Source organism: Nothobranchius furzeri, chromosome 16 (assembly GCF_043380555.1).
Source record: "Nothobranchius furzeri strain GRZ-AD chromosome 16, NfurGRZ-RIMD1, whole genome shotgun sequence".
NCBI lineage: Eukaryota > Metazoa > Chordata > Actinopteri > Cyprinodontiformes > Nothobranchiidae > Nothobranchius > Nothobranchius furzeri.
This window is the reverse complement of record NC_091756.1, coordinates 4,028,688-4,052,184: the sequence shown is the minus strand read 5'-3', so window position 1 is coordinate 4,052,184 and position 23,497 is coordinate 4,028,688. Positions and strand designations below refer to the sequence as shown.

Sequence of the window (23,497 nt, the reverse complement as noted above, 5' to 3'; positions counted from 1 at the left end):
ATATTTTGTTTAGTAACACGGTTATTTTAAACAGCGTTATTGCCATCGCTGCTCTGTTGTGTCTACAGCAGGCAGTGACTGATACGGTGAGAACACTGAGGGTCTCCGCCCACCCGGCCAATCATCATCGTGTTTGTGCGTTACCGACACCTCTCTCTCCCTGGCTGCAGCTGAAGTGTGGCGGTCAGAAAGCCTCACGCTGTTGCTCAACGTTCGACAAGCACATAGTAATGCACAACCTTCCATCCCCAGTAACGGTAACGGCGTTGCAACAGTGGGAAAAGTAATTAATTTGATTATTCTGTTACCAAAAAAAGAACGGCATTAGTAACACCGTTATTTTAAACGGCAAATTCCCATCACTGCAGACAACAGATGATGAAAGGAATGATGGAATGCGAACTAGATGTTTTAGCAAAACCTTGTCAGTATCTGAGAGAGCTTGTGAAGTCTGGGTGGTAAAATCCGTTTGGCTGTACGGTTTGATAAGCTAAAAAATTTTTTATAAAACCATCCAACGCAATTTGTGCCGGGTCTACGCACCCTTATGTGAAGATCCCCAAGCAATCCAGAGGGTCAAGAGGTCAAGATAGATACTGCAGATGGCGTGGTCCTCTGGTACCGGAGCTCATAGTCAGCTCAGAGTAAGACCCTTCTAGCCTGGGTTATCTTCAGGGGATGTCAGGAAGCTGGAATGTCTATTTTGTATCTAAGGCTGTTCAATGACTCTTAAAAGAGCCGTTGTCTGATATCACTCGCAAGCGTTGCAGAGAGGCTTTGACCTTGGGGTCAAAAGAGAGGATGGTTCCAGATGCTTGCTCACCGGTCGGTCGAGCCAGGAGGCAGCGGGAGAACTAACCAGATCAGGAAGTGAATCCTGTATTTATCAACTTTTGTGTATACATTTGGCCAATCAGAATTTGACACGTTTACCTTCGCTCTGATACTCAGAGGTTAACTCTCAGCGTGAAGTGGAAATGTCTTTTACACATTTATGTGAAGTCAATGTTAAAACCTTTAAATTTATTTTTTGATGTATGAGTATACTGATAGATTAACTTGTTAAATCAACAAATACTGATCAGGTGTAGTTTAAGATCTGAAATTAATCATTACAGGAAAAATATTCGTTTAAACACATCATTTTAATGCATTATTGATTATTCAAACAAGGTGCTTATTGGGGCCAGTGGAGGTGCTGGCTCCCTGGAGGGTCTAGGTCCCAAGCCATTCCTACCCATCCTCAGACATTTACCTCCTCCTGCAGGTTCTTGCAGGTTTCAGTAAGTTAAATTTCAGACCTTTTAAAGACCTTTATGTACAAAATTTAAGACCACCACCCCACATAAACAGCAACAGTCAAATAGGCCCAAAGATTCCAGACTTTTTATTTTTATCAACTTTGAAATCAAAAATAAAATTTTTCTTAACTGATTAAAGATTACAAGATTCAGTCACCTTCAACTAACCTTCTCAACACATTATGTACTGTCAATGTCAGTGTCGGAAAAGTTCGTTAAAAAAATTAACTAGTTTGAAAGTCAGTTCATACATTTTAAAACAAACTAGTTAATTTGTTAGTTCATAATTAAAATTTTTAAATAAAATTCACTGTTTCAAAAACTAACTAGTTTGTATAAATATATTTAAAAAATGTATATATATATATTCCAAGTGGCAGGGGTGAGGAGTGAGCACCACCTCACCCCTGCCATGTGGACCTCAAGGGATAAACCATCAATCCTGCTCAATGGTCAACTTTCCTCGCGGGGTCACCCATTAGAACAGTGGGAGGGTTAAAGCGAGGCGGAGCCTTTGTCAGTGCATGATTTTCTCGTAGACCAAATATCACTGATGCACACAACAATGCACAGTGCTCTGCTAATGGCTACTAAAACTGAATAAAAAAGGAAAGAACTCAGACTAAAGAAGTAATTGGAAAACATGTCAGCCTTTTCTCTAAACTGAAAAAAACCAACTCCCTGATAAATACACACCGCGCTGCTTAACATCAGTCCATGTCGCGAACATTTTTCAGAGATTGTCTCTCTTCCTGGTAGCACTGGAAACTTTACAAAAGATGAGGTAAGCTATATTTTTAACAATTATATAACATTTGTGCAGCGCTGAAAGCACCAGACAGAATAGGTTGTTGCCCTTAACAGTAGTTTATGAAAGTAGTCAGACAAATGAGAGACACCTGCTGCAGCTGGGAAAATGCTCTGTGTTCTCACTACTCTAAAAACAGTTACAAATGGGTCTTAAAGTAACAGAAACACTCTAAAATCTCTGTACGAGAGGAACCGCTGGTTGAAGTGGTAGCAGCTGGTGCTACCACTTCAACTTTAGAACAAACTACCAGACTCCCAAAAAGCATAATAACGTTTGAAATCACGGACAACAAAAGACGTTTGGAACTCGAAAAGTGCAACTGCAGTTTAGTGCTCTCTCGTTTACCGTGTCAGTGCATGTTTGTGTAATAGGCACATACCTAGACCTAGGGATGATGGGCGACGAGAGGGGTGAGATTTCTGTAACCGTCTTTGTTTAAAAGCTAGCTTGTTTTGCACATTTGCCATTGTATATTTAAGCCTTCCTGCCAGAAAGTAAAATAAAAAAAACAATAATACATACATAAATACGTATAGCATCCAGTAGCAAGTTTAACTTACTGACGATAGTGACTCTGTCCTGGTTTTCATCAGCTGAGGTAAGTACAGACTCCAGCCACTCCATCTGGTCCCTACTGAACCCACCATTGAACATGGTAAACCTGCTGAAGTCCTCCAGCTCTGAAACAGGAAAAAAAAAATCTAAACATATCTGTTCTGTTCTATTATTGCACCTTGAAAAAATAAAACAATGAAATTAGAAAGTCCCACTGTTTAAGGCATCAGGTGGATATTTAGCACACAAAATAGGAAAAAAGACAGAAATCATAGCAAGACAGACATTAGAAAAATGTTACGATAAAAACAGTGTACATTAGACTGTCGGCACCAAAATGAAAATTCTTGGCCGAAACCAAAAATGAGAAAACCACGGCTGAAAACCAAAACAACAAAAGAAATTATTATGTCAATAAGTAGAACCATAGAATTTATGGCTGTGATGGCAATGCCAGTCAAATCAAGGCAGTGCAGTTAATCAATTACAAAACCATGAAAATATTTATTCAGCACTGACATAACAACAATGCTCAATATAAATGAAAACTAAAATGTTTCAATTAAAACAAAATTAAATGTTTCACTTGACCACACTCATGTACATTAAATATAAATTAATTATAAATAAATACGAAATATCAATTATAAATGTACAGGCTTACATCTGAATGGCCTGCTGAGAAAGACTGTAAATTAACCCTTTAAGTGCCAGACGTCATTTTTTGACAAGCATCATTGTTGGGTTTAAGGAGACACAGCTGCAAATATAACCCTATCACCTTACACCAGAAGATCAATCAATCAATCAAAGCTTTATTTATAAAGCGCCTTCCGCAACCCTGTCAGGAAGCCCAAAGCACCAAAGATAGTGGAGATGTGCAACGTCGGTCTGAGCAACACGTTGGGTCTGTTTCTATTCTAATTCAAAAATCAGAGTTTATAGAGTTTGAAAACTGCCCCTATTGGGAGGGTACCAAATGGGGAGAGGAGACGAGACAAGTGGAGCACACCGAGGGTGAATATTAGAGAGGAAAAACTTACAATGCTGACATGTCTGTTCATTGTTGACAATAGGAGTTTGTAAATAGCGGAGGAATATGCCTGTTTTTCCTCTAGTACGCCCTCTTCTCCGCCTTCTCTAAAATCTCCGCCAAATACCGAAGACCCGGAACAATGTCCGTCCACTACTAGATTCCTTTCCTGTTTTGCCCACCTTCGTCTCCCGGCAGCGTACAACAACTTCTGAGGTCAAATGCGCTGCTTCAAATGATCTGCGCATGCAGGAGGACTGACCCATTTTAAACTTTTGTCGGCTGTGCTGAAGAGAAAGGTACAGAACCAAATTATTTAATTAGCTGCGTGTTCTCCTGTCCTCTGTCCTCCGAGCAGCACACTAGGCTTGGGCGGTATCCAAATTTGAATACCGTCTAACTTCCACTTAATTTTACCCCGGTATACGGTATTACCGTGAATACTTAAAAAGTATGATGTAAGCCTCAAGTGGACCTTTACCTTTCTGAATCCGAATACCAAACAATTACTAAAAAAATAACAATGCAACTCACACACTATTAACAACATTTATTAACACAAAAACGCGGCTTATAAACAAGTGCAAAGAGTCAACAGTCCAACTGCAATAAATCAACGTAAAAACCCAGGACCGCTGTTGTGCGCAAATCAAGTGAACAACTTATCAACGAGCAGCATGAAACACTGCAAATAAGCTGTAACAGTCAACAAGAGTTGAATAACCATAAACATTGAAATTATAAAAATTATTGCAACCAAAACAACTGCATTAAAATTATAAAAAGAAAACTCCGTCACACGGCCACACGCGTGCGCGCGCGCACACACACACACACACACACACACACACAGGACACATTACGGCATGTTGCAGCAAATCTAGTTAAGATTTCTCGCCAGAAAAACCAGAATGTTTACTTTTTCTGGGTTCAAGTTTGCACGTTGTGGACCAACAACTTTACCTGCGGTGCTGAAAACCCGCTCCAATGGTGAGCTGGTGGCACAATTACATAGATACCTCCGGGCCAGTCGTGACAGCTGGGGAAAACTACTGCCAGCATATTTCCACCAGAGAAGAGGGTCTTCGTCCCCTTGAATAACAGGTTCCAAACAGTACGCTGTTATTTCAGCTCCAGCTCGCTGCTCTGCGCGGCTGACGGGACCCTCCGGCGCAGCGCGTCAGCGCAGCGGCTCGTTTTTGCAGGAGAGCTCACAGAGACATCTTTTTGCGTGGGGGTTCAGGTTGTGATCGTTCCTCTATGGTTCGGATGCTTCTGGTGCTGTTTGCCCCTCTAAGCTCACGATCTCAGCCTGTAATTCAGCTTTGATTTCAGCCAGTGCGCTGTCATCAAGCTCATGTCTGCCACGGTAACGAGGGTCGAGGAAAGGGCATTTTCGCATTAATTTGCGCACTGAATCAGATTCATACTTGGCCTCCAGCTTTTTTAGAATTGTGGTTCTCTTTCTTAACATTCGTTTCGATGTCTCACTATGGGATACGCCACTCCGCGGATTCCTCAGAAGCACTTATCTCAATACGCCAATCCTGATTGGCCAGTGACCGTGACGTACGCGTCACCTGCTACTATAGGTAGCAAGCGTCCCAACGCACGCACCATTCAATCACCTCTTCTCGCTTCGGTGGTCGCTTATCTCTAAGGTAAGTTAACTCAACTGTTCACAGACGGAGCCAGCTAATATTCTCTCCGTCGCCGAACGTTAACTTACCGTCCTGTCCTGACCTTCACCATAGGTTCGGGGCATAACGAGCAGCTTCACACTCCAGTGCATCTGTTTGTTCTATGCTAACACACCAGTTAGCCAGCATGGAAGCCGCTACTCCCACCAGAGGAGTCGACGGCGCAGGAGCTCGCCTCTGTACCTGTGGGAACAAAATCTCAAGCAAAGACCCGCACAAGGTCTGCTCGAGCTGCCTCGGGCTGGAACACGCCCAGCTGGCATTGGAAGTCCCCGGGTCATGTGAGAGCTGCGCTTGCTTCACCCTGAAGAGCCTTCGCCGGCGGCTAGCGCGCCAAGCTAGCCTGTCGGAGAAGGACCCTTGCCTGCCGGCCCCTGGGCCACCGCCTGGGGACGCCAGCGAACATGTCCTCCCGGAGCCGGAACCGTGTGCCGAACTCAGCTGGGGCTCACAGCTCGAACCGGCCGGTCCGAGCCACCCCGTCGAGGACGTGTTGGAGTTGGACTACGGAGACGACGAGGACACCTCGGAACTCCTCATTTCAGAGGAGGACGAGGATGACGACGTTTTTCTCCCCATCGCTCAGGCCTCCATGCCTAGCTTTCCGTCCTCTCCCAGGGATGGAGCGGCTTCTCCGGCCGTCCACCTGGACATGCAGTCAGTCTGCCGACGCGCTGCGACCAGGCTCAACATCCCTTGGCCCACCGTGGTCACTGAGGCTGTCAGATCCCGCTACGAGGGAAAGAAGCTGCCTCAGGCCACAAGGGCGGCAAAGCCTCTCCTTCCCGCCTTCCCGGAGCTTCTCCAAGAAGTGAGGTCCTCCTGGGACAAACACCCTTTCAGCTCCAGGTCTCCTGTCCAAGGAGCCTCCTCGCTGGACTTCGTGGGGATGGAGAAGGCTGGCATGCTTCGCATGCCGCTGATGGAACCGCTGGTTGCAGCACACCTGCACCCACGGCTCTCGGCAACTTCCTCCAGGCCTCCCGCTCTCCCTGCGAAGGCGGACCGCTTCCAGTCGGCGCTGAACGAGAGGGCGTACAAGGCTGCCGCCATCTCGGTCCGAGCTTTGAACGTCTCCTCCATGCTCTCGGCGTACCAAGCCGAGCTCTGTGAGGACATGAATACGAAGCCGGACCCGGAGGTGTGGGAGAAAATCACCGTACTGACCGACATCTGCCTGCGTGTGCAGCGCTGCGCGGTCCAGGCTACGGCTAAAGCTATGGGCATGATGGTGCTTCAAGAACGTGCACGATGGCTGAACCTCACCAACCTCTGATAGAGAGAAGGAGGATATTTTGGACATGCCAATCGTGCCTGAAGGTATTTTTGGCTCTGCCCTGGCATCAATGCAGCAACGGTGTGAGGCCAAAAAGAAAGAGGATGAAGCCCTTCATCTCTGCCTTCCCCGTAAGCCCTCACCGGCGCTGCCGGCTCGGCCGAACCTGCCTCGGGCATCTGCCCGAGCCCAGCCTCAGTTCCGGATCCCAAAGCACCCGAAGCCTCAAGCTGTCCAACCAGCTCCTTCGGGCTCAGCGCTTCGACCAGTTTGGCCTCAGAGATCCGGCAACCAAGCCGTTCCGCCGTCGGGACAACCCACCCGACCCGGCGGTCAGCAGGTGAGGAGGAAGAAGAGGGCAGCCTGACGGAGTTCTTTCCCTCCCGACGCTGCAGCTGGCGGTTCCCCGTTCGCCAGCTCCTCCTGTTCGATGTTGCCATGGTGCCTCCCCCCCCCCCCCCCACGGAACCCCTCAGGCAGAGTCCCCGAGCGGTCCAGGGTGGGGCCAGGACGTGCAGCCGGCTGTGCCGGCTCAAAACACACGTCACAAGCACTCACATTGTTTTTCACAAACATGTCACGCTCAAGGAGCATTAAAACGTTCGCTGACGCATCCAGACTAAATGTCAAGGGCGCAGCAAAAATCAATAAAAATGTTACCCATGAGCGGAACCAGGCGGGGGCGGCTCCTGGCGGACTTACCCGCCAGCCACGGGTCGTCCCCGTACGCCTGGGCCGTCAAAGCACAAAGCCCCCGCGCATGCGCAGTGGTTGCCACGAGCACCGCTGCCCCACAACCTCTGGAGGGAGCTGCTGCTCCGTGTGTCATGGCTGTGTCACCGCTCTCCACTCACATGGAGGAATGGACAGCGGTTTCTGCTTCACGTTGGGTGCTGAGAACTATTTCGAGAGGTTACAGGCTCCAATTCGCCTCAGTTCCTCCTCGATTCTCCGGCGTAGTGTTCTCCCACGCCCAGGGGACGTCAGCTCACATCCTTCAGGGAGAAATCTCCTCCCTGCTGGAGAAGGGAGCGATATGCATTGTGCCTCCCGATCGGTCTCAGAGCGGTTTCTACTCCAGGTACTTCCTGGTCCCGAAACGGGGAGGGACCGGGATTCGCCCGATCCTGGATTTGAGGGCCCTGAACCGATGCCTCAGAAAGTACAGATTCAAAATGCTCACGCTCTCATCCCTTTTGCGTCTGATTCACCAGAACGACTGGTTCACCTCAATCGACCTGAGGGACGCATACTTTCATATTCCCGTGTACCCTCCACACAGGAAATTTCTGAGGTTTGCCTTTCAGGGAGTGTGTTACGAATACACCGTGCTCCCATTCGGCCTCTCGCTGAGCCCGAGGGTGTTTGTCAGGTGTACGGAGGCAGCGATCGCCCCTCTGAGAGGAAGGGGCATTCGGCTGGCCACGTATTTAGACGACTGGCTCCTGCTGGCACGGTCCAGAGAGGAGGCAGTGTCAAACACGCTGGTTGTGATCCATCACTTGTGTGGTCTGGGTTTCAGAATAAACTGGCAGAAAAGCGCTTTACTCCCCTCCCAGAAAATAACCTTTCTAGGTCTGAATCTGGACTCAGGGGCGTTCACGGCCCGTCTCTCGACACAGCGCGTGAACGCGCTCTCGCTCTGCCTGGCGCGCTTCCGCCTACACAGTTCGGTGCGGTTTGCGTTATGCCTCAGGCTTGTGGGTCTCATGGCGTCGGCTATTTCAGTGGTACCACTCGGCCGTCTACACATGAGAGATTTTCAAGGCTGGGTGGCTTCTCCGGGTCTCTCTCCAGTGCGCCACAGAGCGCGCAGGGTGACGGTCTCTGCAGCGTGCGTCGCGGCGCTCCGCTGTTGGCGTCACCCCTCCCTCTTGGCACAGGGGGTGCCTTTGGGGTTGGTTCTCGTGAGGAAAGTGGTCACGACAGATGCGAGCCTGTCAGGTTGGGGGGGGGCTCCTGAATGGTCGCTCTGTCAGGGGTGTGTGGAGCAGAGAGCTCTGGGGGACACACATAAATTATCTGGAACTCCTCGCGGTCTTTCTGGCCCTGAGGCGCTTCCTGCCTTTTCTCTCCGGCCATCATGTCCTAGTGAGAACAGACAACACCACGACTGTGGCTTATATAAACCACCAGGGGGGGGCTGCGCTCCATGCGGTTACACACGCTGGCACGCAGACTGATCCTATGGTGCAGCAGGCATCTCCTCTCAATCAGAGCCACCCATGTCCCAGGTGTTCTGAATCGGGGGGCGGATCTGTTGTCCAGAGGGACACCCCTGTACGGGGAATGGAGCCTGCATCCAGCTGTGTTGGAACAGATTTGGATCCGGTTCGGCACAGCCGTAGTGGATCTTTTTGCCTCCAAGGAGAATGCTCAGTGTCCACTGTTTTTCTCCCTGCGCGACCGAGACGCTCCACTCGGCATGGACGCGCTGGCGCACGACTGGCCACGGAGACTGCTTTACGCTTTTCCCCCAGTGGCCCTGATACCACCCACCTTGCTGAGGGTACGAACCCAGCGCCACACTCTCATTCTGGTGGCCCCATACTGGCCAGCCATGCATTGGGTGGCGGACATTTTCCAACTCCTGGAGGGCCAACCTTGGAAACTGCCGCTTCGCAGGGACCTGGTGTCCCAAGCGGGAGGCTCGATCTTCCACCCTCATCCAGAACGGCTGGCCCTGTGGGCCTGGCCCCTGAGGGGTGCGGGCTAGTGTCAGCAGAGCTGCCCCAGGCCGTCATTCGAACCATTCAGAATGCTAGGGCCCCCTCCACTAGGTCCCTATATGACTGTAAATGGAGGGTGTTTGAAGCCTGGTGTCAGGGTAGGGAGGTCTCACCCTTCCAATGCCCGGTGAACATCATTCTGTCTTTCCTGCAAGACTTGTTGGATGGGAAGAAGGCTTTCTCCACCATTAAAGTGTACCTAGCAGCCATTTCCGCCCGACACTTGGGTTTTGGGAAGAAATTGGCAGGTCGACACCCCCTGGTGTGTAGTTTCATGAGGGGCGCGCGCAGGCTTCTCCCTGTGTCTCGACCCCTGGTGCCCTCATGGGATCTGTCCTTGGTGCTGTCGGCCCTCTCCGGGCCTCCATTTGAACCTATGGACAGCCTGGACCTTAAGATCCTGTCTCTTAAGGTGGTGCTACTCCTGGCTTTGGTATCTGCAAAGCGAGTTAGTGACTTACAGGCTCTCTCTGTGCACCCATCCTGCACCCAGTTTGCACCCGGTGACATGAAGGTGTCCTTGAAGCCCAACCCTGCCTTTGTGCCTAAGGTAGTGGACTCCTTTTCTCCTATTATCCTCACAGCTTTCTACCCACCACCCTTCTCCTCTCCTGAGGAGGAGCGGTGGCACAAGCTGTGTCCGATTTGCGCGCTCAAGGAGTATGTGAATCGGACGGAGAACCTTCGCAGGGGGGACCAGCTTTTTGTGTCATGGGGTGGGCCTCGTAAGGGGAAACCCGTCACAAAGCAGCGGCTTTCCCACTGGATTGTGGAGGCTATTTCTATGGCTTACTCCTGTCAGGGCATTCAGGCACCTGTTGGGCTCAGGGCCCATTCTACTAGGGGCCTGTCTGCCTCTTGGGCCCTTTTTCGGGGGCTGTCAATCCAGGAGATTTGTGCTGCAGCAAGTTGGGCTTCTCCACTTGCATTTGCACGCTTCTATAAGCTTGATGTTTCGGTCCCTGCAATGACTCACACGATTCTGAGTGTGGGGTCTTTGGCGGGCCAAGACGTATCCCTGTAGGTTGGTGATCGCTGGATAAGCTGTCTGGCAATACGGGAGTCTCCATATCCCATAGTGAGACATCGAAACGAATGTTAAGAAAGAGAACTTTAGGTTACTGTCGTAACCCCGGTTCTCTGAGTAACATGAGTGAGATGTCTCACCAGACAACCCTTCTTGCTGGGCGAAGCGAGAAGAGGTGTTTATCTTGAATGGTGCGTGCGTTGGGACGCTTGCTACTTATAGTAGCAGGTGACGCGTACGTCACGGTCACTGGCCAATCAGGATTGGCGTATTGAGATAAGTGCTTCTGAGGAATCCGCGGAGTGGCGTATCCCATAGTGAGACATCTCACTCATGTTACTCAGAGAACCGGGGTTACGACAGTAACCTAAAGTTTTTATTGACTTTGTAAGCTGGAGGTCGTTTTCTGACACAGCTGACACGCTCTCCCTGCAGAGCTGGAGTACGGGGAGGATAGAGGAACTGGTCAGTCGCACAGCTGTTTTACATGACGGTATTGGAACTGACACCGTCGCTATTTTGTAATACCGTGTGTATACGGTAATACCGCCCAAGCCTACAGCACACACACACACACACACACACACTGCACGTTCAGCCAGCCTACGAGTAAGTGCAGCTGCAGAGACAGAGGCACATTATTTTTATTAATTTGCTGTGTTCTTCTGTCCTCCGGGTAGGGCTGGGCGATATGGCAAAAATAGAATATCACGATTTTTCCAATATTTTATCACGATTTCGATTTTATCACGATTTTTTTATCCATGAATAGCATAACTTCAATTGCGTATTAAAGAAGAGAAACATTGAATAAATAAACATTTATTCATATTAGGGATAATCAACACAGTGCTAACCCACTTATATTTTAAACTTACACCAGAGATGATAAAAGCCCTGAGAGAAACAATTACAAAAATCTGTTTTTCTCGTTTTTCAAGAAACTTAACATAAATTAAAATCGTAAACATATTTAAAGTGCAAACATGTCATTTGCAAACGTATTGTGCAAACATTAACTTGTTCAAAATACTATGTAGCTCCCAGTTGCTCATGTAGTGGATAGTTAAGCTCAAATACGACTCTGATGTGCAGCTGGACCAGAGATCGCTTGTGGTAGCAAAAAACTGCGCATTCTGAATATTTTCTGCAACAAGTCTCTAAATAAAGTAAAATTTTCCAGTGCAGATTGGAGACAACCCATAGAAGCACTGATTTGATCTCATTTCAGAGACAAATAGAACAGGTTAGATGCACCTAATAAATAAAATTACTAACGAACTCAGGAATCTTTCTTTGCTTCACTGTTCTGGTGCTGAAAACATCACTAATGTGGATCAAAGGAGATACACAGATGAATGCACCTCTTATTATTTGGAAACTACATTTACTGCAGCTGGCAGAGGCAGAGATTGTTTCTATCATTTTAAATGTTAATAGGGGAAGACTGCAGGAGGGAGCGGTAAAATACAGGGGGTCCCCAGCAAAAATAAGAAACTACGAGTCTGATGAAACCCGCTGGTTTTCCATCAGGCAGTCACGGAACAGCTCCAGCGACCCAGTGACCGAGCTCAGTCCGGTACCGACACCTGCTCGGCAGAGGGTGGACGAGCCGAGGCGGCGTCGTGCTCTGCTTAAGAAGCGGTGTTATTTTCCTGCTTCAGAAGAAGCGTCCAACGTGTTTTTACGCTTTCTCCGAGACATGTCACGTCGCTAAGTTGTTAGCGCTGCGCGCTAAGGAAACCCTGCGTTCCTCTTCGGAACGAAAACCTCGTTGTCGCTCAGCCGCGGCCGAAGCCATGTTTGTTCACACACAGGTGAAAACAAGCGGGGCACTAATATATTACTATGACTCACTCTGATTGGTTAAGGGTCAAACAAAGGCGTGTCATTCGCCTGGGGTAAGTTCCCTTTTCATTCAGAGGCAGAAATTCAACAGCAGAGCTGTGAATCGTGATAAAAAGGTCTCTCAAAAATGACAGACCGTCAGATGTGTAGATCGTAAAACGGTCTAAAATCGTCATATCGCCCAGCCCTACCTCCGGGCCACACACACACACACACACACACATGGGACTGTCTCAGCCATTATTTTCATTAAGGAGTGTGCACATACAGCATGCACACCTCATGCACGAGCTTACTTTTGAAGCTGCAGTTACGCGTTAGGCCTGACTGGTGATCGCGAGCATAAAAACTTCAAACTTCCTTACAGTCCCTTTAATGTTGGTAAAGCTACTGTTAGCATTTTCGCTAGCTTCTTATGTTTGGATAAGCTGTTACGTTTTAGTTTAGTTCATCTTTTTTGTGGTGTAGATCTCCCTTTTGTTACATTTAGAGTGTTATGTGTTTTCGGTTTAGTTTAAAATATCACCTTGAGTTTGGTTTAACCACCCAGTTTAGAGTTTGGACCTTTGGAGATCCTTATTTTGGTCCAGAACCCAGTAATCTTTGCCCAGTGGGACATCCATAGTTAATTGTACTTTTGTTTTAATTCCCCACATGCAGAAATAGTTTTACTATTCCCAACCTGTGGATGGTAAGATCTGTTTTTTTGTTATTGTTGTAAATAAACCTGATAATCATTTTAACTTTTAAATCCCATGTTATTGTCCCTTCCTTTTTGCACATGAGCCAAACTCCCCAGGGTCGTAACACCACTCGCCTCACGCACATAAGTGACCAAAACAAAGCAGCATGGAGACACTCCGTCTCCAACCACCTTTCAGGCAGCAGCCTGCACTCCCAAGTTCTACACGTCACCAGAACATAACCAACCGCAACACAATAAAAGCAGTGTTATACAAAATGGAAGGCATGTAGTGTTTATTCTCTTTGTAACGATGGGTAGTTTACATCTTACTTATGAACCATAAAATGTGAGATTCCATAGAAATATGAAATACCAATCTGATGGATCTTTGAATATTTTAACCAGAAGATCAGAACTTTTTATTGCAGGGATTACTTGAAACTTCGTATTAACTCCGGGGAAAGAGAGAGAGTCAGGTTCAAAATAGTTAAGAAATTTATTTCTACACAATTTAAACCAGACTAACTTTAACACTCTGTGGACTAGGGTTGTCACGATACTAAAATTTCAAACTCGATTCGATACTTGGAAAAAAACTCGATACTCGATTTCGATACTCTTTAAAAACACCCATTTATCGAACAAGTTTATTCAAAAAATAACATTCCTCAATTTATATTACAAAAATTAAATGTTAAGAATTAAGTGTATTAAGTGCTTAAACCTTTCAAGTATCAGCGTTTTTTTAAACGTGCATACAAAAACTGGTGAAAGTTAACACTTTAAATCATGAATTGTCTCACTATATATACACTATTTGCAGAGTGATGTTTTGCTGCTTAAACTCTGTTTAAGGTGCATTTTTGTCATAAGATGTAATGCCATATGTTTTGTTCTGTACTTTTGAACAACTCTGTTGGTCAATAAAGGGAGAAAACGAATTTCTCCACAGTAGGACAAAGGTACATCTACCGGTAATCTTAATAAAAACAGACTGGCGCACGGCAGTGATGTCATTAAAAGCGCCGGTTAGATTAGCCGCAGCTAGTCTGTTTACGCCTAGAAATCCCAGACCAGACCCGCTCCAAACGAACAGGGGAATCACGTTAATGATTCCTAACAAAACCTTTCGACATGAAGACGTTTTGGTGCAGATAATGTCTTCTTTCGAGGCTGCACCATGGGTGCCCGTCCGCACCCGTTATATGGATATACGCTGACGGCGATTCGCCGATGGACCTACGGTAAATACCCCGGGGAATCCAAGTAGCACCAAAGTTGTCAGCGTGAGTAAACAAACGTACTGCATGCTAGAAATTAAGACCGGGTTGCAATAAACGGGAGTTTCCTTTAAGCACATAAGCGTGACTATACAACTACGTGTCGGACTTGGTATGCTAATTAAGTTGGGCTGTGAAGCGCCTCCCAAATTCGCTGTTTTTGTTTATTTATTTGGCAGACAAAACTTGGATCGGAGACAACTCGCGTGGGAAATTGCTATGTAGCCATGCGGCGTCTTCTTCTGTTTGTCTGGGAGGCGGAGGCTGCTTTACGGCATCTGGCTGTCGTGCGTGTCGGTGTACTTGAAGAAGGCTGTGTATAATAGTCCATAATATCGATACCACAGGGATGGAATATCTCATTTAGATACCACTTTTAGTATCGATTTATATCTGGGTATCGATTTTTTTGACAACACTACTGTGGACTGATGGACTAAGGTTGAGTGAGACGTGATGAATGATGATGGTGGTGTGTGGAATGTTATTCAGAACCAGTGGATCCGGAGAAGCAGTTAGTTCTGAGTGGGAGTGAATGTTTCACTCTAAACTTTAGTAGGAGATTTATAACACACATGAAACGCCATCTGTCCGTCTACGTACCCCAGGGGAAGCCTCCGTTTAGATCCAGAATGTCGAGGTCCGTGGACCCTCTTTGGTACCGAAGCCGGTGGAAACAGCAGTGGTGCTGACCAGTCTAGTCTCAGAATGCTCCCAGGTCACGACAGGTTATTATTGGTGTCAGCGAGACCCTGAAGGGGTCATGAGGTTCAGCTTTTATTCTGAAGGAACCGTTGTGGTCAGGTGTAACGTGCAACAGATTTTATCCAGCTTTTATCCAACAGATTTTATCCAGCTCCAAACACCACAGAAAACCACGCCTCGCATCAGAAACTAAGGTGCATGAAGGTGCAGTCACAGCGCGGTGTAATCCATCCCTGAGCTCCGGGATTGAGCAAATATTCCTCGACAGCTCATTAATTTTCCGGTAAGCCAGGTAACCGCTCAGGCCAAACAGCACGAAACCTGACACCAACACCACGAATATCCAGACGTCTTCAGAAGCCTCTACAGACAGTTGAGAGAGGCAGATCAGGTTCCACTGTTTCCAGGAGTCCACGATATGCCCAGCTGGCTCTGTCCCAGAGGGGCAACCAGGAGCCCCTTCTCCCGTTCTCATCGTTGAAAAAAAATTTTTTATCGCGTTGAGAGACCAACTGACCAGGTACATTTTTAATAATTTCCAGTTTCCAGAAAAAATGCAGAAGCGCTGTACACCGAAAGACAGACAAAGAGCCTTGGGGATAAAATAGGGAGGAGAGGAGGAAAAAGGCGTTTCTCTCTAAACAAAAAAGTCAAATCATTCAAATGAAGTAGTTTTGTATTTCATTATCTGAAAGTATCTAATAAGTTAATAAACACAATGTCTCGTTTAGTTTTATTTTCAGAATGTCACTATTTTCCTTGTACTTTGTTTTTACAATATTGATGTATTGAAATACAGAGAAATAAACTAGTGAATACAATGCATGCTAATATAGTGAGTATAGTATTTTTTAAACATATAAAGCATATTCACACATGGAAAGTATCAATGATAATAAATGGTATGGCAGTAGCTCTTCAGTACTTTCAAGGTGTAAAAGTAGGTTACTGGCCAAAAACGTTTGGAGGCCCCTGCTCTAGGGGCTTGATGTTTAGGGTCTACGCTGCGTATTAGAAGCTCAGGCAGAATGCTTTGTGTGAAGAACAGTTCTGCAAGAAGGAGGACTGTGTGAAGCATTTCTTCATCTCTGGTTACACGAGTGATGAGCTGATCCTTTGTTGTCCAATTTACAAAGTCACGGTACTGGATACCACGTGTAAACACGTAAAGGTGCACTTGCACAGATCAGTGTTTGTTGATTCTAGTAATTTAATCTATCAGTATATTCATACATCATAAGATTATTATTAATGTTTAACATATTTGCTCCACATAACTTTTATAATATTTTCCACTTCACACTAAGAGAAAAGTAAACATTCTAATACAGGTCAGTTCATTAAGCCAATCAGTAAAAAGATTCCTATATAAGGAACCCAGCAGGTTGCATCGAGTCACTGACTAGTGTCCCGAGTCTTTACAGCAATCCTCATACTAAGCAAGCATGCAGTGACAGTGGAGAGGAAAACTCCCTTTTAACAGGAAGAAACCTCCAGAGAATCCTGGCTCAGTATAAGCAGCCATCCTCCACGACTCACTGGGGATCGAGAAGACAGAGCACACACACACATACTAATGCCTAATTTATGCTTCTCCATCTGCTCCATCAGGGAGAGACATGCACGGACAGAGTCAATTTACCCTCATATGTCCCTGTCTCCTGGGGAGTGTTGCAAAGCAATTCCCCGCCAAGACAACAGAGGGCGTAGCACTGTTCTGTCACGGTATCCTGTCATGTTTTTGGTCCAAGATAGTAAGTTTATATTGTGTTTTTTGTATTTAAGAGACAATTTAACACAAAAAAATTTGTCCCTCATTCTCCTCCACCTCGTCATGCGCTCACCATTTCTAAACCCACGTGTCTCGTCATTTCCGTCCACAAATAAAACACTTGCGGTGCATCTTTTCACTTCTCCAGTAATGGGTGAACGAAACTTTCATATTTTTAGTTTGTCCGCGATGTAATCTTCAAGCTTCTCCATGTCTGCCTCTAGATGTCGTTGGCTCTCTTTATGTTTTTGACAAGACTGACCAATCACAAGCCTGCGTTCTCCGTCTCAACGGACAGGTATTTAGAAAAGAGAACTTGACTCCGTCAGTCCATGTGAGGGCTCTCCAGAAGCCTTGCAAGGATGGATAATGGCGTTGCGTGCGTCCGTCCCGACGTAGAAGTATAAATTAGGCTTAACACCCACCCAGACACACACACACACACACAAAATATATACCAAGTAGTAATTCTATGGTTACATTGTGCTTTCTTAGTAAATATTCTATTTAGTAAGAGATAAACTTTATTGTATTTATCCTAGTGAATCTATAATTAAACGGGTAAACTAGTAGTAGCACATTCAATGTCAATGAAAGTAAAATGTTACTATCAGAAGAGGGAGAATGTTTAAGTGGTTAGCAGCAGTATCCAAGCTGATGGCCCCCTCCATGTGTCACGATGAGAGGATGGTTTGGACCCAAAATACAGATTCCCAGGATGACACGAGGCAAGAGTTGATATAAAGAAAATCCTTTTATTTTAGGATGAGTCCAAAATAAAAGTAAATCCAAAAAGGCAGGGAGCCAAAAACCAAAGATCCAGGAACAGGAGAAAAAAGCTCACTTAAAGCACAGACTGAGAACGAGACCAGAAACTTACACAGAACACCAAAACACCGCTGACAAACAACAATGGACCGACAAGAACAATGAGAGGCTTTATACACAGGGACTGGAGTGATAGGAGACGAGGAGCAGGTGTGTGGGGAACTGGCACAGGTGAAAGCACTAATGAGGAGAGGAGTAGAGCAGGACACCAGACCTGACTGGGAAGGACACACACACACTGAGCTGGGGACAAAAAGGCTGGAGCTACAAGAGAAGACACATAAATGAGATGCAGACAAAGCACACGAGGGCGCTTATGAGACCCAAAATGGGAACCTAGAGGAAGGAGAACACATGAGGGAAGACACAGACGCAGACCATGACAGTAACAACCCCCCCCCCCCCCAAGGGGCGGATACCAGGCGCCCAAGCACGAACAAACAACAACAAGCACAAGACAAGACAACACAGGACACGAGAGGGAGGGAGAGGAGGGAACAAACAAAACACAACCCGAAAACAGGAGACCCCGGGAGGCCGGCGACAGGGGACCAGGAGGCGGGGCCAGGGAAGCCTAGGGGACCGGCGACAGGGGACCAGGAGGTGGGACCAGGGAAGCCTAGGGGGCCGGCGACGGGGAACCAGGAGGCGGGACCAGGGAAGCCTAGGGGGCCGGCGACGGAGAACCAGGAGGCGGGACCAGGGAAGTCTCGGGGGCCGGCGACGGGGGACCAGGAGGCAGAACCAGGGAAGTCTCAGGGGCCGGCGACGGGGAACCTGGAGGCTGGACCAGGGAAGCCTAGGGGGGCGGCGACGGGGAACCAGGAGGCGGGACCAGGGAAGTCTCGGGGGCCGGCAACGGGGAACCAAGAGGCGGGACCAGGGAAGTCTCGGGGGCCAGCGACGGGGGACCAGGAGGCGGGACCAGGGAAGTCTCGGGGCCGGCGACAGGGAACCAGGAGTCGGGACCAGGGAAGTCTCGGGGGCTGGCGACGGGGAAGCAGGAGGCGGGAACAGGAAACCCTGGGGATCGGGGGCTTTGGAGGAGGAGGAGGAGGAAGGGACTTCAGCGGACGAGGAAGGGTCTCTGGAGACAGGGACTGAGACTGGAACTCTGGAGACAGGGACTGAGACTAGAACACTTGGGACTCGAGAGACTGGAACACAGGGGATTCTTGAGACTGGGACACAGGGGACTCTTGAGACTGGGACACTTGAGACTGGGACACCTGAGACTTGAACACAGGGGACTCTTGAGACTGGGACACTTGGGACTGGAACACTTGTGGGGACAGGAACACTTGTGGAGACTGGGACACTTGTGGAGACTGGGACACTTGTGGGGACTGGGACACTTGTGCAGACTGGGACACTTGTGGGGACTGGAACACTTGTGGGGACTGAAACACTTGGGACGGGGACGTCGAGACTTGAGACGGGGACATCGAGATTTGAGACGGGGACGTCGAGACTTGAGATGGGGAGACGTCTACTTCAGAGCTGGAGCTGGAGACGTCACCTTCAGAGCTGGAGACGTCTACTTCAGAGCTGGAGATGTCTACTTCAGAGCTGGAGACGTCTACTTCAGAGCTGGAGACGCCTACTTCAGAGCTGGAGACGCCTACTTCAGAGCTGGAGACATCTACTTCAGAGCTGGAGACGCCTACTTCAGAGCTGGAGACGCCTACTTCTGCCGACTTCGAGACAGGAGGCGTCGACTTTGAGACTGGAGGCGTCGACTTTGAGACAGGAGGCGTCGACTTCGAGACAGGAGGCGTCGACTTCGAGACAGGGGGCGTGGACTTTGAGACAGGAGGCGTCGACTTCTGGCCTGGGGGCGTCGACTTTGACAGGAGGCGTCGACTTTGAGACAGCAGGCGTTGACTTTGAGACAGGAGGCATCGACTTTGAGACCAGAGGCGTCGACTTTGAGACTGGCGGCATCGACTTTGAGACAGGAGGCATCGACTTCGAGACAGGAGGCGTCAACTTCGAAACAGGAAGCGTCGAATTCGAGACAGGAGGCATCGACTTTGAGACAGGAGGCGTCGACCTCTGGCCTGGGGGCGTCGACCCTTGGCTTGGGGGCGTCGAACCTTGGCCTGGAGGCATCGACCCTTGGCCTGGAGGCGTCGACCCTTGGACTGGAGGAGTCGACCCTTGGACTGGAAGAGTTGAACCTTGGCTTGGGGACGTCGACCCTTGGCCTAGAAGCGTAGACCATTGGCCTGGAGGTGTCGACCCTTGGCCTGGAGGCGTCGACCCTTGGACTGGAGGCGTCGACCCTTGGACTGGAGACGTCGACCCTTGGACTGGAGCCGTCGACCCTTGGACTGGAGCCGTCGACCCTTGATCTGGAGGCGTCGACTTCTGGCCTGGGAGCGTTGACGTCGAGACAGGAGGCGTTGACTTTGAGACAGGAGGCATTGACTTCGAGACAGGAGGCGTCGACTTCGAGACAGGAGGCATCAACTTCGAGACAGGAGGCGTCGACTTCGAAAGACAGGAGGCGTCGACTTCGAGAGAGACAGGAGGCGTCGACTTCAAGACAGGAGGCGTCGACTTCGAGACAGGAGACGTCGACCCTTGGACTGGAGGCGTCGACACTTGGCCTGGAGGCGTCGACTTCTGGCCTGGAAGCGCTGGACTAGGCGGAGCCTCTTGGACAGGCTGGGCCGGGAGCGAGCCTCTTGGACAGGCTGGGCCAGGAGCGGAGCCTCGTGGACGGGCTGGACCGGAGCCTCGTGGACGGGCTGGACCGGAGCCTCGTGGAAAGGCTGGACCGGAGCCTCTTGGAAAGGCTGGACCAGAGCCTCTTGGAAGGGCTGGACCGGAGCCTCTTGGAAGGGCTGGACCGGATGCGGTGCGTCCTCCGGGACCACCGCCGAGACAGGGTGCGATGCTTCCTCCGGGACCACCACCGAGACAGGGTGCGATGCGTCCTCCGGGACCACTGCCGAGGCAGGAAGCGATGTGTCCTCCGGGACTACCGCCGAGGCAGGAAGCGATGCGTCCTCCGGGACCACTGCCGAGAAAGGATGCAAAGCGTCCTCCGGGACCACCGCTGGAACTGGATAAGGTGAAGGCAGGTGGAGCTCAGACTTGGACTGCAGAACAGGGACTTCTTGGACAGGCTGAACAGCTCGGGTCTCCGGGATGAGGAGATCGGGCTGAGCTGGAGATGGTGGCGAGTGGAGCTTGGGCTGAGGTGTAAGTGCAGGTGACACCTGAATCATTGGTGAGCCTCTGACCACAGAAGACCTCTGATGGCGGTTGCAGCGTCGTCGATGTGGGGGGTCTTGGGTCAACGGAGGTGTGGAGATGGCAGAAACCGAAGATGAGGAGGAATAACAACCCACCAGGGATGAAGAGGCAGCATTGTCGGGATCAGGTGAGGGTGTGGTGATTTGGCCCATCAGAGGTGCTGAGACGGCGCCAACTGGTTCATGGGAGAAGGAGACAAAGCCGGTTCTGATGGTCTGGACCGGGGCAGGAAAGGACTGAAGTCTCGGAACAGAGGGTGATGAAGTGTGACAACCCCCCCGGAGATGGAAAGGTGGCGCTGACCGGACCAGGTGAGGGTGTGGAGGTGGGGCACTTTGAAGATGCTGAGAGGGCGGCTCTTACAACGGCGCTTGCTGACAGATGGTGATCCACCGAAAAGGAGGGAGCTTGTGGGCTGCTGCAAGCATCCCGCAGGTCGTCTGCGAAGTCCCAAAAATCCAACTCCTCTAAGGGATATTGCTCGAGGTAATGGCTGGCCCATTGCAGGGCCTTTCCCCTTAGGCGGAGCACTGTCTTAATAATCCGATCAGTGTCCAAAATGTCCGGGCAATAAAATCTCACCAAGTCCAAGATAAAAGCCTGACAGAAGTCCGGGTCACCATAAAAATTGTACATTCGGGTAATTCGCTGGGTCCTGGGTGGTCGGTCCATTCTGTCACGATGAGAGGATGGTTTGGACCCAAAATGCAGATACCCAGGATGACACGAGGCAGGAGTTCATATAAAGAAAATCCTTTTATTTTAGGATGAGTCCAAAATAAAAATAAATCCAAAAAGGCAGGGAACCAAAAACCAAAGATCCAGGAACTGGAGAAAAAAGCTCACTTAGAGCCAAGACTGGGAACGAGACCGGAAACTTACACAGAACAACAAAACACCGCTGACAAACAACAATGGACCGACAAGAACAATGAGACAAGGAGAGGCTTCATACACTGGGGCTGGAGTGATAGGAGACGAGGAGCAGGTGTGTGAGGAACTGGCACAGGTGAAAGCACTAATGAGGAGAGGAGCAGAGCAGGACACCAGACCTGACTGGGAAGGGGACACACACGCACACGCACACACACACACACACACACACACACACACACACACTGAGCTGGGGACAAAAAGGCTGGAGCTACAAGAGAAGACACATAAATGAGACGCAGACAAAGGACACATGAGGACGCTTATGAGACCCAAAATGGGAACCTAGAGGAAGGAGAACACATGAGGGAAGACACAGACGCAGACCATGACACCATGAGGCCACCACAGCTCAGCAGAACATCATTGTAGTTTCTTCTTGGGAGAAAAACACAAGAGAAAAAATAAAGTTAACAGCTGAAATAGCAGGAAGTAATGCAGTTAAAGAGCAGATTGCAGAAGAAAGCTGGGAGCTGGTTCCACAACTGTATAGAAAAGAACAGTGTTGTGCCCGAACGCGTTCAATGAACGATTGTTCGTGAATTTGTTCGTTTTTTTCGTGAATGTGAACTGAACTCGTTCGCACGTTGCCTGAAGAATGTAAAAGTGAGCGCGTTCGTCCTGGCGTGCGTGACTGGGTTTATGAAAGCGTTCTTTCGCCATTCTAGCTCCAGATCTCCACAGAGCTTTTCCGGAGCTAAAGCCTAGCTAAAACTTCCTGTTAACCATAGAGTTTATAGAAAAGGAGAACCCACAAATGCGGCCAAACATAGGCAGTAGCAATTGGTGCGGCGTCTACTCTTCTATGTCTATGCTGTGTGCAGGAGTCAAAGTTCATTCAGAAAAATTGAAATGGGACTAACTATAGATTATACATTTTTTTATGTTTTGCACTTTTAATATTGCACTTTGAGTTTGCTACCTCTGCCTGCTTCCTAAGATTGTTTAATAATTCCCCATTAAAATTATTTCATGAGTTTATATATATATATATATATATATGAGAAAAAAGAACTATGAATTAGTTCGTTTTTGGAAAAGTGAACTTAGTTCAAAATTTTAAAAATTATGAACCAAGAAACAAACTAGTTTGTTTTAAAATGTATGAACTGAACTTTGAACTAGTTTGTTTTTTAAACAAACTTTCCCAACACTGGAAAAGAAATTTAGGATTATTCTTATTCTCCTCAATTACCAATGAAAAATATGCAATTCTAGCTTGTCGATGCCATGTTCCTGAGCTGAGGTGAGCACTCTTTCCACAATATCCATCTCTGAGGAAATTTTCCACAGGTGAGGAGCGGAGGGAGCTGCAGGTGTGCCGAATCTCCTATCTGGAGGTCGGGTATAAAGGGAGGATGGAGACACCACACTACGCCGTATGATTGCACCTGTCAGGTAGCCCCAGCTTCTCGACTTTGTTTGCTCACCCAGGCTGACACCCTTTCCGCATATCTGGGACTATTAAATGGACTTAAGCCAAACGGCACACCCTCACTGGACCTTCCAATGCTCCTTTAGTTCCTGTTCTAAAATAGAAGGATTTTTCTTTACTCACCATTGTAGTCGTGTTGATTCTGCATGTCTTGGGTTAAACATCTCCCTCGAGTCATGACAGAATCATCCGGCCAGCACGTTAACCCAACGGAATCAGCACTCGCCGATCGGGCTAACAGGATGTCCCAGCAGGAGCAGACTCTTCCGGTGCTCATGGAGCAGCTGACAATTGCTAACCTGCGTTACCAGCATTT

General features: G+C 48.5%; 1 protein-coding gene across 1 annotated transcript in view; it reads right to left on the bottom strand.

Annotated features, from left to right (window-relative positions):
- adprm (ADP-ribose/CDP-alcohol diphosphatase, manganese-dependent) overlaps positions 1-23,497 on the bottom strand; it is a 50,206-nt gene that overhangs the window by 13,031 nt on the left and 13,678 nt on the right. The window contains exon 2 of the mRNA XM_054735921.2: positions 2,673-2,792. Within this exon, the coding sequence (XP_054591896.2) occupies positions 2,673-2,792 (120 nt within the window). The remainder of the gene's footprint in view (positions 1-2,672; positions 2,793-23,497) is intronic.